Source organism: Alnus glutinosa, chromosome 8 (genome assembly GCF_958979055.1).
Source record: "Alnus glutinosa chromosome 8, dhAlnGlut1.1, whole genome shotgun sequence".
Classification (NCBI taxonomy): domain Eukaryota; kingdom Viridiplantae; phylum Streptophyta; class Magnoliopsida; order Fagales; family Betulaceae; genus Alnus; species Alnus glutinosa.
In genome coordinates, this window is record NC_084893.1 from 23,822,818 (window position 1) to 23,841,838 (window position 19,021).

General features: G+C 35.5%; 1 protein-coding gene across 3 annotated transcripts; it reads right to left on the reverse strand.

Annotated features, from left to right (window-relative positions):
• Positions 1-596: 596 nt before the first annotated feature.
• LOC133875627 (putative nuclear RNA export factor SDE5) lies at positions 597-18,796 on the reverse strand. 3 transcript variants are annotated; one of them, XM_062313824.1, is made up of 12 exons: positions 18,628-18,796; positions 10,549-11,169; positions 10,183-10,208; positions 9,230-9,307; positions 8,465-8,502; positions 8,060-8,316; positions 5,836-5,915; positions 5,485-5,541; positions 3,065-3,132; positions 2,874-2,977; positions 2,653-2,723; positions 597-1,087 (listed from the first exon to the last, which is right to left on the reverse strand). In XM_062313824.1, exons 2-12 carry the CDS (start codon positions 11,165-11,167, stop codon positions 974-976), a joined length of 1,512 nt encoding a protein of 503 aa, XP_062169808.1. In that variant the 5' UTR covers positions 11,168-11,169; positions 18,628-18,796; the 3' UTR covers positions 597-973. The 3 variants fall into 3 exon arrangements, with proteins under 3 accessions (XP_062169808.1, XP_062169806.1, XP_062169807.1); XM_062313822.1 differs by having other exon boundaries at positions 5,836-5,918; XM_062313823.1 differs by having other exon boundaries at positions 5,836-5,918; positions 10,549-11,177; positions 18,628-18,741.
• Between the last annotated feature and the right edge of the window lie 225 nt (positions 18,797-19,021).

Genomic DNA, 19,021 nt, shown 5'->3' on the forward strand with positions numbered 1-19,021 from the left:
TTTACATTCGCATACATTTTCATTATGCTATTAATAAATACTGTTGTTACAATTATTGAATGCAATTATTAACCACTATCCGCATATCAGGTAATGGATTTTTTGGGCCTATTTTAGTTGTTTATGCTTTCTTTGGGTCTCTATTAAAGCCTATTTTAAACTATTTTGAAAATAGCTTCTTGTTTCAAATGAAATTTATATCTTGATTTCACATTTCAACTTATTAATAACAAAGAAAATACAAACACCCCATGATATTTTATAAAATACATTGTATATAAAAGGTAGGCAGACTGCATACTTTAAAACTGTTATTTGCATTCTCGCATATGCGGTTAATAATTTTTTACTAGCCGCATCCGCATATAGCAAATAGTTGCAAATAGCGGTTAATTGCAGTTAATATCCGTCTGCATAAACAGCCCTAACTGCATGCATGATATTCTAGTTTTTCATTTGCTCTAATGATCCAAAGGGTAACTCTCATCATTTTTTTTAGCAAATATTAGCATATAAGTGGTGAATTTTGAAGTACGCCAATAGCATCATACCGCATAGACCAAAAATTCCAACCATACCATCAGTGAACTCAAACATGAAAATATGAGTGATAAAATTGCCCAGTATTAACTATAACTATCACTGTTCAGCTCCGAAAAGAAGGGAAAAGAAAAGAAAAGGAACTGGTTCAACGTTCCACATTTGCAATTCTTAACCCAACACAGACCAGGAACTATATTCTACTTACGAGAAATAAGGTTGTAGAGCGTCAAAAATTTCCCGCAAGATTTAATGGCTCAAAAACTTTTTTCTGACATATCAGTTCAGCATCTATCCTTACCATTTTGTGTGGTATCTATCTTAACCATTCTTTGAATTCACAAAAGTTCACCTGCAAAATATGATATCCTTATCTCCACAAGCTTTTTAATGGTTGGACCTCTCTTTTTAAGGCCTCTCCTGGTTCTGTTACTCATTTTTTTGAGAAACTCAAACGTTTTGGGTTGATAACATCCACTCGGATCATAATTGCCCGACCATCTACCTCAGTCCATTTGATGGATTCCTTCTCCAGCTGCTTCAAAATCTGCAAAAAATAAGAAGGAAATGCCATTTTTTTTTTTTATCCTTTTCCGTTACTAAAGCAAACTAATAAAGGTAGTGGTAATAAAGCATTTCAAGAGGCACAAAAATAACTCCCTATCTGTGATCAGTTGCTGTTGAGTTAAAATAAGTTAGTGTTATGTGATCGATAATATGACTGATATGATAGGTGCCAAATTTCTAGTTTCTTTGCTATAATTCAATACTTTAATATATAAATATAGGAATGTAATGTAAAAGTAACTCGAACCAAGAAAAGAAATTCCATGGATATAGTCCTTTGATATATTTTTTCAGTCAAAACATTTAAATATAAAAACATGATTACGGCAATGAGTAAAAGAGGAAGCATATCATCTGCAATTCAAACGAGAATTGCCTGGATATAGTCCAACAATGAAAAAGGTCCCAGAGCCAGAGGGTCCTGCACACTTCTATTTAGTAGTAGGTTGCAAAATTTAATTAAATGCTACTTAAGCCCAATTAATTGTATGGCAGTTATACGGGAGAAAGTAGCAATTAATTAAATTTTGCAACCTACTGCTAAATAGAATTATGTTATGGGAGAAAGACATGTGCATGTGATATTGAATATTAATTATGTTGGGAATAAATTCCACTCAATCCGGTCCAAAGAGGAGATAGCAGGACTCCCGAGAAATTAGGTATCAGTTATCCCAGTAGATCCAGATTAGGACTCTACTCCAAGTTAAACTGAAGTAAGAGTTATAATCCGATTAGCAGTCATATCTTGGTAGAATCGGGATATGACTCTTATTCCAAGTATAGTTTGATCAGTAGTCCTATTTGCGGTAGAATCGGGGTAGGACTCTTGGTCCAATTAGATTAGAAGTCTAATAAAGGATCAGATCAGAAGTCTAATAAAGAATCAAAGTCCAATTGGAACTCTGACAGCAGTTCTAGATCAACATGGAGCAGGAATCCTAATCCAAGTTTGACTCCACCTCTTTGCCTATAAATAGGCCCATACCCCAGGTACAAACTCAGACTGAATTTTTGGAGATTAAGCAGATTCTTTTTAGCAGAAGCTAACTTAGGCATCAGAGAGGACCCCCGGAAGCATAAAGAACATCGAGGAACGTGCTAATTCATATCATACCGAAAATTGTACTAACAAATTATTTATATATGAACTAAAGATACATCTCCAATCTACTACAGTGAATTAGAAAGGGATTAGAATATTCCAGAAGTTTCCCATTTCCTTCACATTCCTAAAGTAATTCCATTCTTTGCGAGCCAATAATACAGAACCATTCTATTAAATAGTGCAAATGAAATGCAACACAAGCTCATTGGTAAAAACTCTATATTATAGACATGCATGTTGGCATGTACCACCATGCCTAGCAGTACTAAAATAGACGAAAGGCTGTTTCAGGGTTTCCAGGAGATGGTATGTACTTTTAACTGTACCTTAACTGTACCCTCACAAGGTTGACCTTTGTAGTTTAAACAAAAATATAGCCCCGAAAGAAAATAAGAAAGGCTTAAATTACTTATATTTGCTTGATAATTTAGTCATACCAGTCGTTTCCGGGCCCCTTTTGTGGTATCTTCATCGCTGGTCCCCACTATGACCCTAAGGTACTTATAAGCTGATAAGAAGTAAAATACGAAGTATGTCATCGACTCATCCCCTTTTTGTCTTTATTTTGGTCTCTTGACCACTCACAAATGACTTGAACCAAAGGACTAAGGGGCACGTCTGAAAATTAGAGAACACATGGAGGAAAACATTGACCTACCTGAGATGCCAGAAAAAGAAGTTAAATGAAGCCTAAGTTGATGTAGAGCTTCCTTGGGTTCATGGTCATGCAAGTCAAGAGGCACTTCATCATCATCATCTTGGCTGTTAAATTGAAACTGTTTATGTGATTTACAAGGCAATAAATAGAATATGCAACTTAAGAAGAAAAGAGTTACATCCTGCACCAACCGGGTTTCAAGAAGCTTTTGAGCAGATTTCTCATCTGCTTCCCGGGCCTTTCTGTTAAAAAAGTGTCCCTAGAATTTTCAAACAATTAATAAAACATAAGGGAGAAATATTTATTAAGAATAAATTTCACAAAGACACATCAATTTGTAATACTATTGCCAACAGTGAATATGATTCAGGCTCGTCTTTTTAAGCATCTGTGAACATACTAAATCATTTCTCATGTATATTCCTAACTTCGATCAGTCTAAGAAGGATGTCAATTCCAGGAATTAAAATTGCCTCCAGTCACTATACTCACAAAACCACCAGCCACTTGTGAGCTTGAGGATTAGTGTTGCACAAGCGGTTATAGATGCAGTTATTGCCTATAACCATTAACCACATCCGCAACCGTATTAGGCAGTTATCACTTTTAGGTAACCGCATTTGCCCGCCTAACCACTAATTGCATGGTAATTGAAGGCAAAACCGCACCGCTAACCATCTATCAGGTAATGGGCCTTTTGGCCCAATTTAGTATTTTTGAGCCTTATTTGGTCCTCTTTTTAGGGCTTTTTTTAAACGATTTTGAAATTAATTTGGGATTGTTTTAGTTTTTTTTTTTAGGGTTAAATACGTCTAACCCCCCTGTGGTTTAACGACTTTATTTTTTGCCCCTTGTGGTTCATTTCGTATCGTAGAAGGTACTTCGTTTATAACTAAAGACGAAGATGGTACCTCTGTCAAACTTCCATCCAAAAATTGACGGAAGTCCATGTCACATGCCTTAAAAAATTGACACATGTCCTATGCATAATTAAAAATTAAAAAACTAAATAATAAAAAATTTAAAAAATATATATATATAAAAAAAACTTTTTGAAAAAAAAAAAGAGAAAAAGATAGAGGGGAGGCCCCCATTTTGGCCGAGAGAGCCACTCTCATGACCAGTCTAGGGTGGCCGAGCCACTCCCATGGCCCTTGGGGGTGATTCAGCCAACCCCAAAAGAGCAAAATGGAGGTGGCCAAAACCACCTCCAAGAGTCTTGGGGGTGGGTTCGGCCAACCAAGGGCCAAACCCTAACACGAGCTTCTTCTTTTTTAAGCTTGTGGGGGTAGCCGAATGCACCCCGAGGCCAAATAGGGGTGGCTCAAGGCTCTTGGGGGTGGTTTCGGCCATCCCTAGACTATTCATGGGGGAGGCCTCTTTTTTTCTTTTTTTTTTCAAAAAAGTTTTTTATTTTTTATTTTTTAAAAATTATGCATAGGGACATGTGTCGGTTTTTAAAGGCATGTGACGTGGGCTTACGTTAATTTTTGGATGGATGTTGGACGAAGGTACCATCTCCGTATTTATTGCTATAAACGAGGTACCATCTACGGCAAATTGTTTTCAAGATTGAACCTAATTGAATTGACATCCATCTCCAATTCAACATGGATCTAAGATATTTCATTGAATCATTGATGAAAAGAATTTACTTGTCCCCTGATCTCATTCTTAGAAAAGAATGATTTTCAATAACTTCTTGATTACTATCCCCCCTTCTCAGATTCCCAGATTTATCATTTCTTTGATTTTTGAATATTCTTAATTTATGGGCTGAGTGTAAGATAGAAGTATGCCTAACAAAAAAGTAATTAATAAATAAAAGTTACAACCTAAAGCTTCTTCAAATTTTTAAACTCGATATTCTTAGAAAAAGTATAATGCCAAAGCTCCATAGAGGACTTAACAAGAATGCTAAAGCAATTGGCAGTAATAAGCACAATAGATCTTTAACATTCCTACCTTCAGAGAGCCAAAATTCTATACAATGTACTGTTACAACCAACTCTGAGAAATTAAAAAAAGGGGAAAATACACTAAATACCCCCAAATTATCACATCTTTGGTACATTTTTTTTCAAGTACCACATCTTTGGTACTTGGACCGCCAAACATTAAAATGTGACACTTGACCCCCTCGAACTACCACCATGTTACAAGTTACATCCTCTGTTAGTATTTGGCATTAAAATGATCGGGAATGCCACACATGCACTACACCTAATTTTTTTTTACTGGAACTTCCCAAAATGCCCCTAATTTTTTTTAAATAAATAACTTTTAGGGCCATTTTGGGAATTTCAAGTAAGAAAATCCACATGTGGCTCACATACGGCATTTTCCAACCACTTTAACACCAAATGCTAATGGAGGATGTAATTTATAACAGGGTGGTAGTTGGATGGAGTCCAATTGTCACAATTTAAAGTTTGGTGGTCTAAGTGCCAAAAGGGTGGTGGTTTGGGGGTGCTAAGCGTATTTTCCCCTGAAAAGAAAGTTTCAAATCCAAATGAGACTTACTGAAAAGTAGGTGAGAACATTTGCAATTATTTTATAAATTATCTGTAAGCATCAATATCACTGATATGAAATAAGTAAGATAATATACCTGCTCCATAAGTTTGTTTGCCCGTGCATGATCACCCTTAACAAATGCATCAACAGCCTGCAAAGCAACTGAAGCAGTTACTAGTAATCACCAAAGCCCAAAAAAGTGCAAATCAAATAACAGTGAGCAAGAAGAAGTTTGTGGTCATGCTATAAAAGTTGAACAATTGTACAGAAAGTAATTGTATTGCTATCATATCTCCCTTTCATTCTTAAAGAAACATGACCACTAAAAACAATCCCTTGCCATATCATCCCAGTGATATTCTACAGAAATTTTCTAAGCAAGACATTTTCCAAGAGCAAAAGAAGAATTGAAATAGGAAAAAGAGAGAGAGAGAGAGGATCTTACAGCTTGGTGGTATTCTTTCATTGTAACCCAATATTCCTTCACAGCTTTGCGTAGGACCTCAAAGCTCTCATCATCTTCATCTTCTATTTGCAAAAGAACATGTCATAAGCATTAACATTACAAAAGCTATTTGAGCAAGAATCTGCAGAGGAAAAAGCAATACATAACACAAACATAAATCATATACTGTGAAAGAAAAAAATAAAATAAAAAATTGAGCCATGGATTATATAATGGCTATTCATGCTCTCATTACTTTTGGGCTGATATGGTGTTAAAGGCACCTTGTAGAACAAGATGAGCTACTAGGTCCTCAAAATGTGATAGATTGCCCCTCAATTAGCATATTGGAATTAGAAAGAAAAGAAAAGAAAAGAAGAAGACCAAAACCAAGACAATCAAGATTTATATATTTTAAGGAAAAAGGGTCTTTTAGAGGAGATGACTTTTTTTTTTTTTTTTTTGATAAGTAATCACAATTTATTGAAAAGCACATTGACAGAACCCAAGTATATAAGAAATATGCAAGATAGAGACCTAGCTAGAAGCAGAAAAAAAAAAGAAAAAGAAAAAAAGATCTAAAAAAAATTAAAGCTCGTAATATTAAAGGAGATGTTGGGACTGGAATTTCAATAAGTAGACAAAAGTAGAATAATTAGAGGGAGCTGGACTTCGGTGAACTTAATGGTTCACCTCCAAATAAATTTATCTTTGACTAGCTCAAGAAGAATCAAATCCTAAAATTCAATTGATTCTTAAAAGTGCATTGTGAGAAATGGCACTGAATGAGGACAAAGTACAGGTAAAATATTTTATTCAATAGTTAGTGACTTTCTGATATATTTGAATGCAGCATATTACACTATGACTCGCACCTAGCAACCCTTTTACAATAAAATTTTTGCTTTACAATCCAGACAAGGAATGTGAATATATTTTTGGACTACATTCCAAAATGATGCAATTGAATTGTAGGTAAAAGAAACTTCATAGTCATGACTAAACTCGACTTGCAGGTCTTCAAGTTATAAAGAAGCAAAACACTGCATTTGTTATACGCCGGATTGTGAAGTCGTTGTGTTAGACCCCATATTGGTTGGGTAGAGTTAAAAGGCGTTACATGGACATGTACTAAGTCCCACATTAGTTGTGTACTAGATGGAACTGAGTTATGTTTGGAAAAGTCCATATACCCCTCTCAAATTACCACTCAATTGGCAGTGTCTTCCCCAAACTTTATATTGCGACAATGTTACTCCCAAACTACAAAAAAAATTGTCAAATGTATGGTAGTTTGAGGGGGATATGTGAAATTTCCCTATATAAAATGATTTTAGGACTAATCCTGTTAGAGTATTGTACAGATGTAGTTCGCACTTCCCTAGATCTTAACAAATGGTATCAAAGTCAACATAATAACACTATGTAGCACTAGATACTTTTCTTTTATAAGTAAATTTAGTCTTATTAAAAGCATAAGGCGCTCCTAAGTACACTAGAAATATACAAAAGGAAACATCTAACTAGGAATGAAAAAACAGACAAGGAAATCGGCAAAAACTAATCGACAGTGGGGACAAAAAAGCCACCGTACAAATATACAAAGTATGAAAAAACGAAGCTAAAATATGTAGCACAAGACACTGCAGTACGCGTGTTCCAAAAAAGATGTCAAGGATTGGAATAGTAGAGATTGTGGTAACCTAGATTGTGAGCAGGTAATATTAGTGTTATAGATTGTGAAAGCATTGCATAGTGTTAAAATATTAAATTCTCTATTTCCTATTAACTTATGTTTTTTTAGAACAATTAATAATTTAACATGGTATCAAAAGCAGAGGTTTATAGTTCAAACTCTAACACCACGGTATACCCAATTTTATTTAAATATTTTATGTGTTGAGCCTCACTTGTTGAAGAGGAGTTTGAGACCACATGTGAGCGAAAATGATAGAATATTAATTAAATGATTAAATTCATCATTTCTAATTAGTTTAAACTTTTGGGACTATTGGTGATTTAACATGCATGAATATGTTAAGTCTCACATTAATTGTGTATTAGAAGGAACTGGATAAACTGGTCCTTTTGGTATATCGTGCAGTATGACTAGTACTTCCTTGGGTCATGAACTAATAGCTCTCCAATACTGTGTTCGTGGCTTTAAAAATAATCTTGGAGATAAATTACCCTCATAAAGAAAAATAAAGATCAAATTTCATACCATCTCCTGCAACTTCTAGTGGTTTTGCATTAACAATCTTATGCTCTATAGCTGTGTCGGTCAAAGGTTCAACCACCAATTTACCAAATGGTCTCGATCTCCTAACTTCCCTTGCTTGGTGCCTTCTTTTGGGTGCTTCCTCAGATCTTTCAGGAACACTGAACAATGCTTCTAAAACTTCTTTCTGAAGAGCAAATCTGTCTTTGCCTCTTTTAGGCGATTCTGTTAAATGTTTTCTCATGAATCTAGCTCCATCACTGCATGGGTGCAAGCAATAAATGTAATGAGTTTTTGTGCTATGCAAAATGAAAAGGATGGCCTAATATAAGGTGACCTTCCCAAATCAGATCCTCTCCTTAGCTATCTCTGGTAAGCTAGTATATAATAGAAATGGCAAGAACGCACCTGCCAGCAGAATCTAGGTCTTGGTGCTTCTCTGAAGACTGTTAAAAGAACTTATATGAGAAGAGAGAGCAAGGAAATTAAGAGGTCATTGATAGTAATTGTCTTTTCTGTCCAGGTTTAAGTTACCTTTAAAAATATCTTATCATTGTACAAAGAAGGTAACCATATTAATCTATGCTTAACAAAAAAAAAGTACATTGCTTCACAAAGAGAAAAGGCACGACGCATGAGCAGAGATGCAAATTAGTTGTCCTGTCAGTGAATTTCAGTATAAGCAAGCAGTAAGAGCCACAACCTCATTACGACTAGACACTGTCATGCTCAAAACAGAAAAATGTGACCTCAATTTTTAAAAATCCAATATTACTTGCCAAGAATGACTTTCAGAAAGATTATGAACTGGAGCATTTAACCACTCAACTTAACTATATTGATCCTCTTTTCTCACTCTTCTTTCCCCCAAGGACTATCAGATCACATAAGAAATGAAGCTCACAATATTAGATAAACCAAAGTCAAGAATATTGGTGCAGCATAAAAATATGTACAGACTAGCTGATAGCGATCATACAGGTCAAAGTATAAATAATCTAGGATTCAAATTTCACAATAGAAAGTCTGCATGCAGTACAAATATAAAAAGGCACCAGTCACAAGTGAAAGAAAAGAAGGATCATTATTGCATGCAAATGTTATATGTTATTTGGAAAAGAATTATATATGTAGATTGCACCGGATAGAGGCATAAGTTAAGACTAAGCTTACTCTTTTGCCAGCCAAGTCAACAACATCATCACGCTTCTCCAAAGTTGAAGCTGACAAGTCGAGAAGTTTCTCCATGCTCTACATGATCAACAAAAATCAATTCTTCAAGATTGATGACGAAGGTGAAATATTAAACAACTTATATACTAATAGTAACAGTTTACCACACAGAAAAAATCAAAACGGTGATCTTCTAAATAAGATCTGCAATTTGTATGTGGAGCAGAAAATGATGAAAGATTGAAGTTATTGTGTGGACTAGACATGGGTAAAAATGAATGTTATTTCTCATTGGGCATCCAGCAGAGCATATTTTATTGGTAACAACATTAAGAAAAAAATTAATCAGAAGATATACCATAGATTGCCATTTTAACTCAACAGGAGCTCTTAACACAGACAAATTTTTTCAGGTGCCATATAATACCACATGCAAACCACGAAAACTTATTGTTTTACCAACACCAAAAATGGCATAATATCATATTTGCTAGCCACATCATAAATCAGAAATAAAGTAATGAGGATATGAATATATATATTTTGTATTTAATAAAGCATACGCTAAAGTTTGATAGACATCTCCCCTTCCCCCTCCCTTGGGGTCAATTACTTATCAAAAAAAAAAAAAAAAAAAACTCCAACTCATATTAATTTTAAGTGATGCACCAATTTTTGGTACGCTTTATGTTGGTCTGTAATCTGCTATCGGTAGGAATATTACCAAGAAATCTCCACTTTATTTTTTATAAAAATCCAGTTAATGTTGAAATAGTCATAACAAACTTCTAGTCAATTACCAAAAAAAAAAAAAAAAAAAAGGGAGTGGGGGGTGGGGGGAACATCTGACCACAAATACTTGCCAATACTTCCTGATGAATTCATATACGGATATACTGTTCCTTTCATAGTGCAAGAGAGCAAATATTCATTGTAGTGAATGTGCACTATACCTTTTGCACATCATAGCCACAAAGGCCTGCAAAACAAAATTGCCTGATTAAGCATCTTACTAAACCCTACAAGTGAACTTAATAAGGAAAATGACAATGCCTACATTATAATCTGAAGCATACAAGAAAATGGTAATGTGTTTTTTACTTGTTTTAGTCATCTGTGACGAAATTGATTATTTTTAAATGAAAAAAGTAATGTTTAAAGTCAGGGCAATCTGGTTTTGAAAAAAGAAAAAAACAGAAAATCCCCGGTTTAACTTATACCTTCTCTGAACACACATACCCAAACTTCCATATCGAAATGCTAGTTGTCTGACATGAGTAATGAACAGCATAAACAGCTAAAGTGATAAGGAAATTTACCAAGAACTTCTCGGATAACATTCTTATCTAGTTGGAAGCCATCTCCAAGCATTTTAAACATGAATTCCTCAACATCAACATGCACAGTGCCATTTCTTGCTGTTGTACTTGGTGGGACTTCTTCGCTCCATATCTTAGAGAAAGGCAAATCTTTTAAATCTAATTTTGGTGGTTTTGTTGCTTTGGGATATTCATTAGTTACTGGCCTGGGCCTAGAATAATCTTTTGCAATGAGACCTGAAACGGTACCGATTGAGACTGGACGCACTTTTGACTTCATTGATCTGGTAGTTCTTCCTCCATGATAAGAGCTCTGAAGAACATTGTAAAATGACACCTCTGAAGGCATTGCACTTGCACCATCCAATTCAGATGACAGTTCTGAAGATGTTGAACTTGCACGCTCTAATTTATCATTAGATATGCGAGTATCACTGTGAGAGGTACTTCCATGTGATGCACAAAGGATTTCACCAGCCATATCTACATTGCGCCTTGCCTTGCAATAAGCAGAGGCTATGTCCTCGAGAGAAAATGCAGAGCCAAAAGCTTCAAGCAACTTCTGTAAGTCCCTATTTTCAACATCACAAGGCGTACTGCATGAAGTAACTGCTTCCATTTCTGTAATCCTCCCAATGTCAGAGTAAGAAATGTTAATAAAAATTTATGAACTTCATCAGATGGGAAGGGATTAGTAGTTCTTTACTTGCATAACCGTAATTCCAGGAAATTTCAACAAAAATCCCATCTACATGAAAAGTCAAAAGATATTTACTAGACTGCAGACATCATACTCATCAGTCAAGAGATACTCTTAACACACACACACACACACACACACACACACACAAATGCATACACATTATCATGTCAAATATACAGCATGCAATAATTCAACCTGATTAGCATACATAAATATTACTAACCCGGAAATTTGCTCAATTAATTGTCGTATAGAAATACTTCTCATAGAAAAAGACAACATTCAGATCAACTAAACTAAGCAAAGTATTCACTCAATTTTCTGGAACATAGGACACACACACACATTACTAGTCTTCTTAGATTATTTTAACTAGTAGATATTCAAATGATCTATTAAAATATCAGATGTATTGTACATTAGGCAGACAAATCTACCTCCCTCACCCATATCTTCATTTTTTTCCACTCGTTCCTTTTTTTGATTGTTAAACAGATCAAGGACAGGATACAAGAAACCGCAGAGAAGGAATTGATAACATTCATGAAATATAAGAACCTAGATGGTGGACCAAGTTTCATATATTTCAATTGAACTGTTAAGTACTGAGGAAACAATCTATTTAAATATCAATAATCAGCAACTTCTTTATGGTAAGAGACAATAGGATAAAGCATACGAAATGGAAATGAGGTAAAAACGATCATATAACATGGATTCTAAAGCAATAGTTCACTACTAGTGAATGTTCAAAAACCCAGGCTGCTGAGAGGGTTAATGGTCGAACCTTGAGGGATTAGAGTTGAACAGGATCAGACATTGATATCAGCACAAAACTCTAAATGGGTAATTATTAATTTATTTATTGAAATATAGCACAAGAAATAGAAAAATAATATAGAGATTTTATATACTAATATATCATAATAAAAAAATAATGCACAAATATTATACAAAGAATATGCAGTATCTCAATAAATTATATGTTTATGTTACATATTTAGTTTGGTTTTTGGGAACACAAGTTAAGTTTGCTGAAAGGTAATAAGACATATTCAATGTGAAGTTAATGTTATTGAACCCTTAAATATATTAATTAAGGAGGTCAAAACAACTTGAACCGGCGTAGTAGTTGATCAAAAGTAATAAGACTGGATTTAATGCAAGTCTGCGATCTGAACAGTCCAACCAGCCCATCCAGATCAGTTTTTAAAACATTGATAATAGCTATAATTTTTAACAATATGTACTGTCTATTTAAATATAGTTATGCATGCAAATATATGTAGAAAGATAGAGAGAGATTGGGATAGAAAATGGTGGAGACACTTACAACATGCATTTCAAGAAGAAGCTGGAGTAGATAAAGAAATTAAAAAGCACAATACAACTAGATTATGTTTAAATGCAAAGGAAATCTGGGAAGAGGGGGGGGGGGGGGGTGGTTGTCAAGCCTTGAATCTTATAATCTTCAATATTTTTAGGGTCCAAAAGAAACTATAAGTTTAAGTCTTACACAACAACTTAGCCTGGTGCATTGGATTTCCCATTTAAAGAAACAAAAGCAACAGGAAACATTAGGGAAAGATTTTTCCTTTTCCAGTTCTTTGCTTTTCTATTTCTTTGTTTGCAAAGAACTAAAAATAGTTGAAATCAGAGTTTGAACTCAGAATGATGAATGCTTAGAGCAAAGAAGAAATTTCAATTGTTATTCATTGTTTATAGAAGTGACTACAACCAGTCCAAGTATGATGGAACTACCTGATTCAGCTTTTATTTTCTTTTTCTTATTTATTTTTCATTTTTTAAGGAAAAATACAACTATGAACATTAGAATTAAGTTTCTTAATATAATATTTTTTACTTCATTTTCTTGATAACCAAATAGAGGTTAAAGACACTTTTCATTGCAACGTAATCAAACAGGCCAAGTATCAAGTAAAAATCCACGGTTAATTTATGTTCTTAAGAGTACTCACAAACATTTATTGCTTCTTGAGCTATGGTTGAAAAGACAACCAAAGTTTCATACACAGGACTGAAATTACTCTAAATCAAAAACTGATTGAACAAGGGGTGAAAGCATAGAGGTCTATTCAAAATTATTGTTACATTTCTTTTCTTTTACTTTCTTTCTTCTTTTTCATTCCTTTCCTCTGCTTTCCTGTCCCCAAACAGACAGTTAAGCACACTAAAGATCAAAATGTCAATCCCTACATCATTAGTGTCTACTTAAAAGAGCATAATGCTTTAAGAAATCACATCAAATGCACAAACCTTATGCCTTAATACCCCGTTTATTCCTAAGTTGTAAACATTTATTTGAAAATTTATATATATGTCAAACATGTTATTAATACCATGAAAATGGATTGTGTAAAGGGGATCAAAATTCATGCAATGAGAAAATGGGCAATAATTTCGAAACATAGAGAAAAGGAAATCTGAACATATAATTCTGCTGTCTGAGAAGTTTAGGGTAAAAAGTGATAAATGCACACAGTTCAGGAGAATTTTCAACCATTACTCATTCTTCTCAATCATTTAAAGGCTGGCAAAATAGCTTAATAGACAACTGGTTTTCCTTTTTAAGATGCAAGTACAATAGAAAAATCTAAAAAATCAGTTTATTTGTTTCTTTTCCCCGTCCTCTCAGTAACTGAAACAAAGGAACATAGACACCTATGATCAAAATGTTATAAAAATAGTAGTTACAATAAGATTCTAATGGAATTTCAATTATCAGTTTTATAACTTTTTTTTGATAAGTAATTATCAGTTTTATAACTTAAATGGAGCTTTTCTAAGTTTTTGGAAAACATTAAAACAAGACATCAAAATTCTCAAGGTTTTCTTTCTTTCTTTCTTTTTTTTGTTCTTTTTCTTTTTTATTTTTCACTTCCCTGGAAGCCAAACAGATAGCTTAAGACACTTGCAAGAAAAAAGTGACAAACCCGAAGTCAAAAGAAATTTTTAATCATTGACAAGTTTCAAAATGAGTAAATCTTATTTTTCTTAATTTCATAGACACAACTATAGTAAACAACAGACTTAAATCTATCCTTCATTTCTTTCCTTTCCTATTATTTTCTCCAATCTCTACTAACCAAACAAACTGATAAAGACATTAGAAAAATGTGATTGGTAAAGAGATCAATGCATAGCTGTGAACAAATTCCAATCACCAACAATTGTTTTTAACCACCACAGATTTTTTGATTCCGCATAGCTGTGATTCCAATCACCAATAGATTTTTTGATTCCAATCACCAATAAAGAGATCAATGCATAGCTGTGAACAAATGCATAGCTCAAGCTTACATCTGGATTCCGCAAATTGTTCCCCATCTCAAAGGTGGCTATTTGTTCGACTATGTGGATGGAACTCACTGTTCTCCACCCTGACCCTGGTGACTACAACCGATGGCGTTGTTTCCGTCAGTCCCAATCCAGAATTCCTCCATTGGCAGATGCAGGACCAGCTGATCCTCGGTGCCATCAAACATCTCTACATCTCAAGGAATGTAGTTTTCGATGAGAGTGTTTTTCCCCTCAAAATCCAGCCTCCCACACCTGCAGATTCCTCCTATACTCATTTGCAGGTACACGGCATATCACCTCTGCAGGTTCATGGCAATTCTTCTCCTATGGTTATTTGGCCTCCAGCATCACTGCACCCGCTCGTGATCTCCTCAACTCCACAAGCTGTCTCAACCTCACAGATTCAAAGTCTAGCTCCTGCATCTACATCCAACACCCAGGTATCATCCCCAATCTCATCTCCAGTCAATTTATCAACCCCTAATCCATCCCCAAACCCGGAACCCCCTGTCTCCACTCATCCCATGATAACCAGATCCAAGAACAACATTGTCCAAGTCAGAACACTTACTGATGGCACAGTCCGTTACCCCTTCCCCATGCTCTCCTTGCTGAGTCTACTTCACCAGATTCAGAACCTAATTGTTACACCTCCGCAATGAAAGATCCAAACTGGCGCCACGCCATGAATGTTGAATTTGATGCTCTCTTATAAAATCAGGCCTGGACCCTTGTTCCTCCCTCATCAAAACAGAATATTATTGGCTGTAAGTGAGTATTTTGGTTGAAAAGAAAGGCTGATGGGTTAGTTGATCGCCATAAAGCACGCCTTGTCGCCGAAGGATTCCATCAACAGTTGGGTATTGACTACGGTGAGACCTATAGCCCGGTTATCAAGCCTACAACGGTACGCTTAATTCTCTCCCTTGCTATTTCAAGTGGTTGGCCTATTCATCAAATAGATATCCAGAATGCTTTCCTCCATGGAAACCTTTCGAAAGACGTCTACATGGCTCAACCACCCGGGTTTGCTCGTCCTCAATTCCCTAATCACACTTGCAAATTGCAAAAGGCTCTCTACGGATTGAAACAGGCTCCACGGGCCCGGTATTCCAGATTATGCAACACACTCATTCAGCTTGGTTTCACTATCTCTCGGTTGGATAGCTCCCTCTTTATCCTTCAAATGGATAGCTATACATTGCTAGTTCTCATTTATGTTGATGATATATTGATTACATGCTCTAACCATGCCGCCATTCATGATCTTCTTGCTGCGCTTCACCGTGATTTTGCAGTAAAAGACTTGGGGTCCTTTAATTTCTTCTTGGGAATAGAGGTGTTACCCTACTCTCGTGGAGTTTTACTATCTCAGCAGAGATACATCTTGGACATTCTAAAACGCACCAAGATAATTGAGGCAAAACCAGCCACATCCCCTATGGCATCATCCACTCATCTTTCAGCCTTTGAAGGAGACCTATTCAATGATCCTACATTATATCGAAGTACAGTTGGAGCCCTACATTACTTATGCATCACTCGGCCGAATATCTCTTTTAGTGTCAACAAACTCTCTCAGTTTATGCAAAAACCAACTGATCTTCACTGGCAATCTGTTAGACGACTTCTCCGCTACCTAAAGCACACCATTCAGCATGGTCTTCAGTTTCAGCGCTCAACTGTAAATAATATTCAAGCCTACTCCGATGCTGACTGGGCTAGAAGTCATGACGATCGTTGCTCCACAGGTAGATGTTGTATTTTTCTTGGTGATAACCTTATCTCTTGGAGTTGCAGGAAACAACAAATTGTTGCCGAATACAAGGCCCTAGCTAACACAGTAGCCGGACTATCATGGATCCTATCACTTTGTTCAGAGATTGGTATACGATTTACTCAACCTCCAACATTATGGTGTGATAATATTAGAGCCACTTATCTTTCTTCAAATCCGGTCTTCCAAGCACGAACAAAACATGTTGGAATTGATTTTCATTTCGTTCGTGACATGGTTGCTAACAAATCTCTACTGATCAAGTTCCTGCCCAGCAAAGACCAACTTGCCTACATCTTCGCCAAACCACTTTCATCTTCAAGATTCAGTCTACTTAGAAGCAAGCTCAACGTTACTACTGTACCGTTTAGCTTGAGGGGGCGTGTTAGCGATAAAGTTCAATCCAATACAAAGACTCAAGACTCTAGGACTCTCGGCTGCTCAACTGAAGATAGAGATAGATCTTGTACGTCTAATCCTTAAGTCATATACTTAAACTCAAACACTAAGAGATAAGTCCTATCATAGTCGACTATCTCTTGTTAGCTAGATATGTTTAAATAGTTTGAATTTAAACTTTATCCTTATCATCTATCTTCTGCTACATGATGCAAAATTTGTATTTCAGTATACTTGTAATACCTCTATTATAAATACATAAGCCTATGCTCTATTCTAGCAAGGCAAACAGCTGCTCCATTCTGTCTACAACAAAATGGCGCCTTCAAGACTTTCAAATTCAAAATTTGAATTTGAATATGTAGAATGCATTTAGCTTAGAACAAATTCCAATCATTGACACTCTATTTAGAAATAGTTAAGTCAATTTCATGTTCCAAGGATTAAATTAACATTTGTATGGTGATGATAAAACAATCTTGATGAATAAATTGAGAGAAAGTTTCTATTCTTCCCCTACATTTTTCTCAATAGCAAGCCAAAAGAGCAATCAGTGCGCAGATAAGAAGAGTATTAAATTGTGTGCAACTGCTTTGAAAATTAGAAGAGTTTTCCTTCTCTTCATTTCATTCAAGTTTCCGTCAAGCAAAACACGATGGACTAAAAATTTTCTTTCATTTTCTATCCCTTTCGTTCAATTTCTCACCAACCAAACAGAGCACTAAAGTACTTTTTTTTTATAAGTAAATTTAGTCTTATTGAAAGCGTAAGGCGCTCATAAGTACATTGGAAGCATACAAAAGGAAACACCTAACTAAGAATAGAAAAACGGACAAGAAAATCGGCAAAACTAATCGCCAGTGAGGACAAAAAAGCCACCGTCCAAAGATACAGAATATGAAAAAGCACTAAAGTACTTGAAAACTTAAACGTGGTTAGAAACTGTGCATTGCTTAAATAAATTCGAATTATGACCATTTTATTTGGCATGACAAGCTCAAGTATCAATAAAGCAATTCAGAGGAAGAGATTGAACATTGCCCAAATATATGCACTCAAGGTTTTCTTTCTTCTCTCTCTGTACATTTTCTCAATAACCATACACATAATGAAGGAGACTCATAATCAATATGTGAACTTAAAAAAAAAAAGTAGCAACAAACGCAGGGACATAAGAAACTTCAATCATCAGTTACTGTTTTTCAACATGACCAGAGCTATCTCCTTTTTATTTTTTCACAATTCTGTCAGAAGTACACAACAGCAGCAAACAATGGACCGATAATTTCCATTCCATTTCTTTATATTGCCATATTTTCCTCCATTTTCTTGCCACCCAAACACCACTATAGTCTATAGAAACGCTTAAAATTGAAATGAGATAAAGAATTTAAGCATTTATAAGGCTTAGAACAAGGTCCAACCATCAGCGTTGTTGTTAGCAATGATCAAAGCCATAACAAGCTCATATGAACAGATTAAGCAACCAATGATGATGAAATAAGGCAATGTAGATAAGCAAAATGACAGAGTGCTTAAACCTAATACTCACAGAGTGCTTAAACCTAATACTCACAGTTCTTACCTTTCTTTTCCTTCATTTTCTAAACAATCACACAGATAGCCAAACACACACATGATCGAACAGTGAGCAAAAAGAAAAGCGGTAGACGCACAGATGGAATGAGGATCTGTCAACCAAGCATACCAGTCAAACACACTTGTGTATGAAAACGTGATGACGAAGTTAATGAGGATCGTTAGACCAAATTCAATCAACATTAAAGCAATCAAACTGATATCAACCTCATTTGATAAGATTAATCATCCGATGAAGTTTAAAGCGCAATGCCGAGGAAATGAACGAGAGATTGCTTACTTTGATAATGAGCGTTGAGTGATCACACAAAAAGCTCTCTTTCTCTAGGCTAACGCTTCGTGGAGAAGGAAAAGGACTGCGTGAGTGTGTGTGTGTGTTTGAGAGAGAGAGAGAGAGAGAGAGAGAGAGAGGGGGAGGGGGGGTGTATTTATAGCGTTTGCTTGCTTGGCGATCATGAGGAAAGTGCCAAAAGTAACTAAGAGGTAAATAAATAAGGGAAATGGTAGAATTACAACAAAACCATAAATGAATGAGTTGGAAATAAAAGTTAGAAATGGAAGCGTCGCTTTTGGCGCTGTCCACGCGATATCAAAAGAGGTGGTGGACACGTCTGCTTGTACCCCTTTCTTTGTGTTTTCCTCCTTGGAAAGACCAGGGAGGACCAGAGAATGGA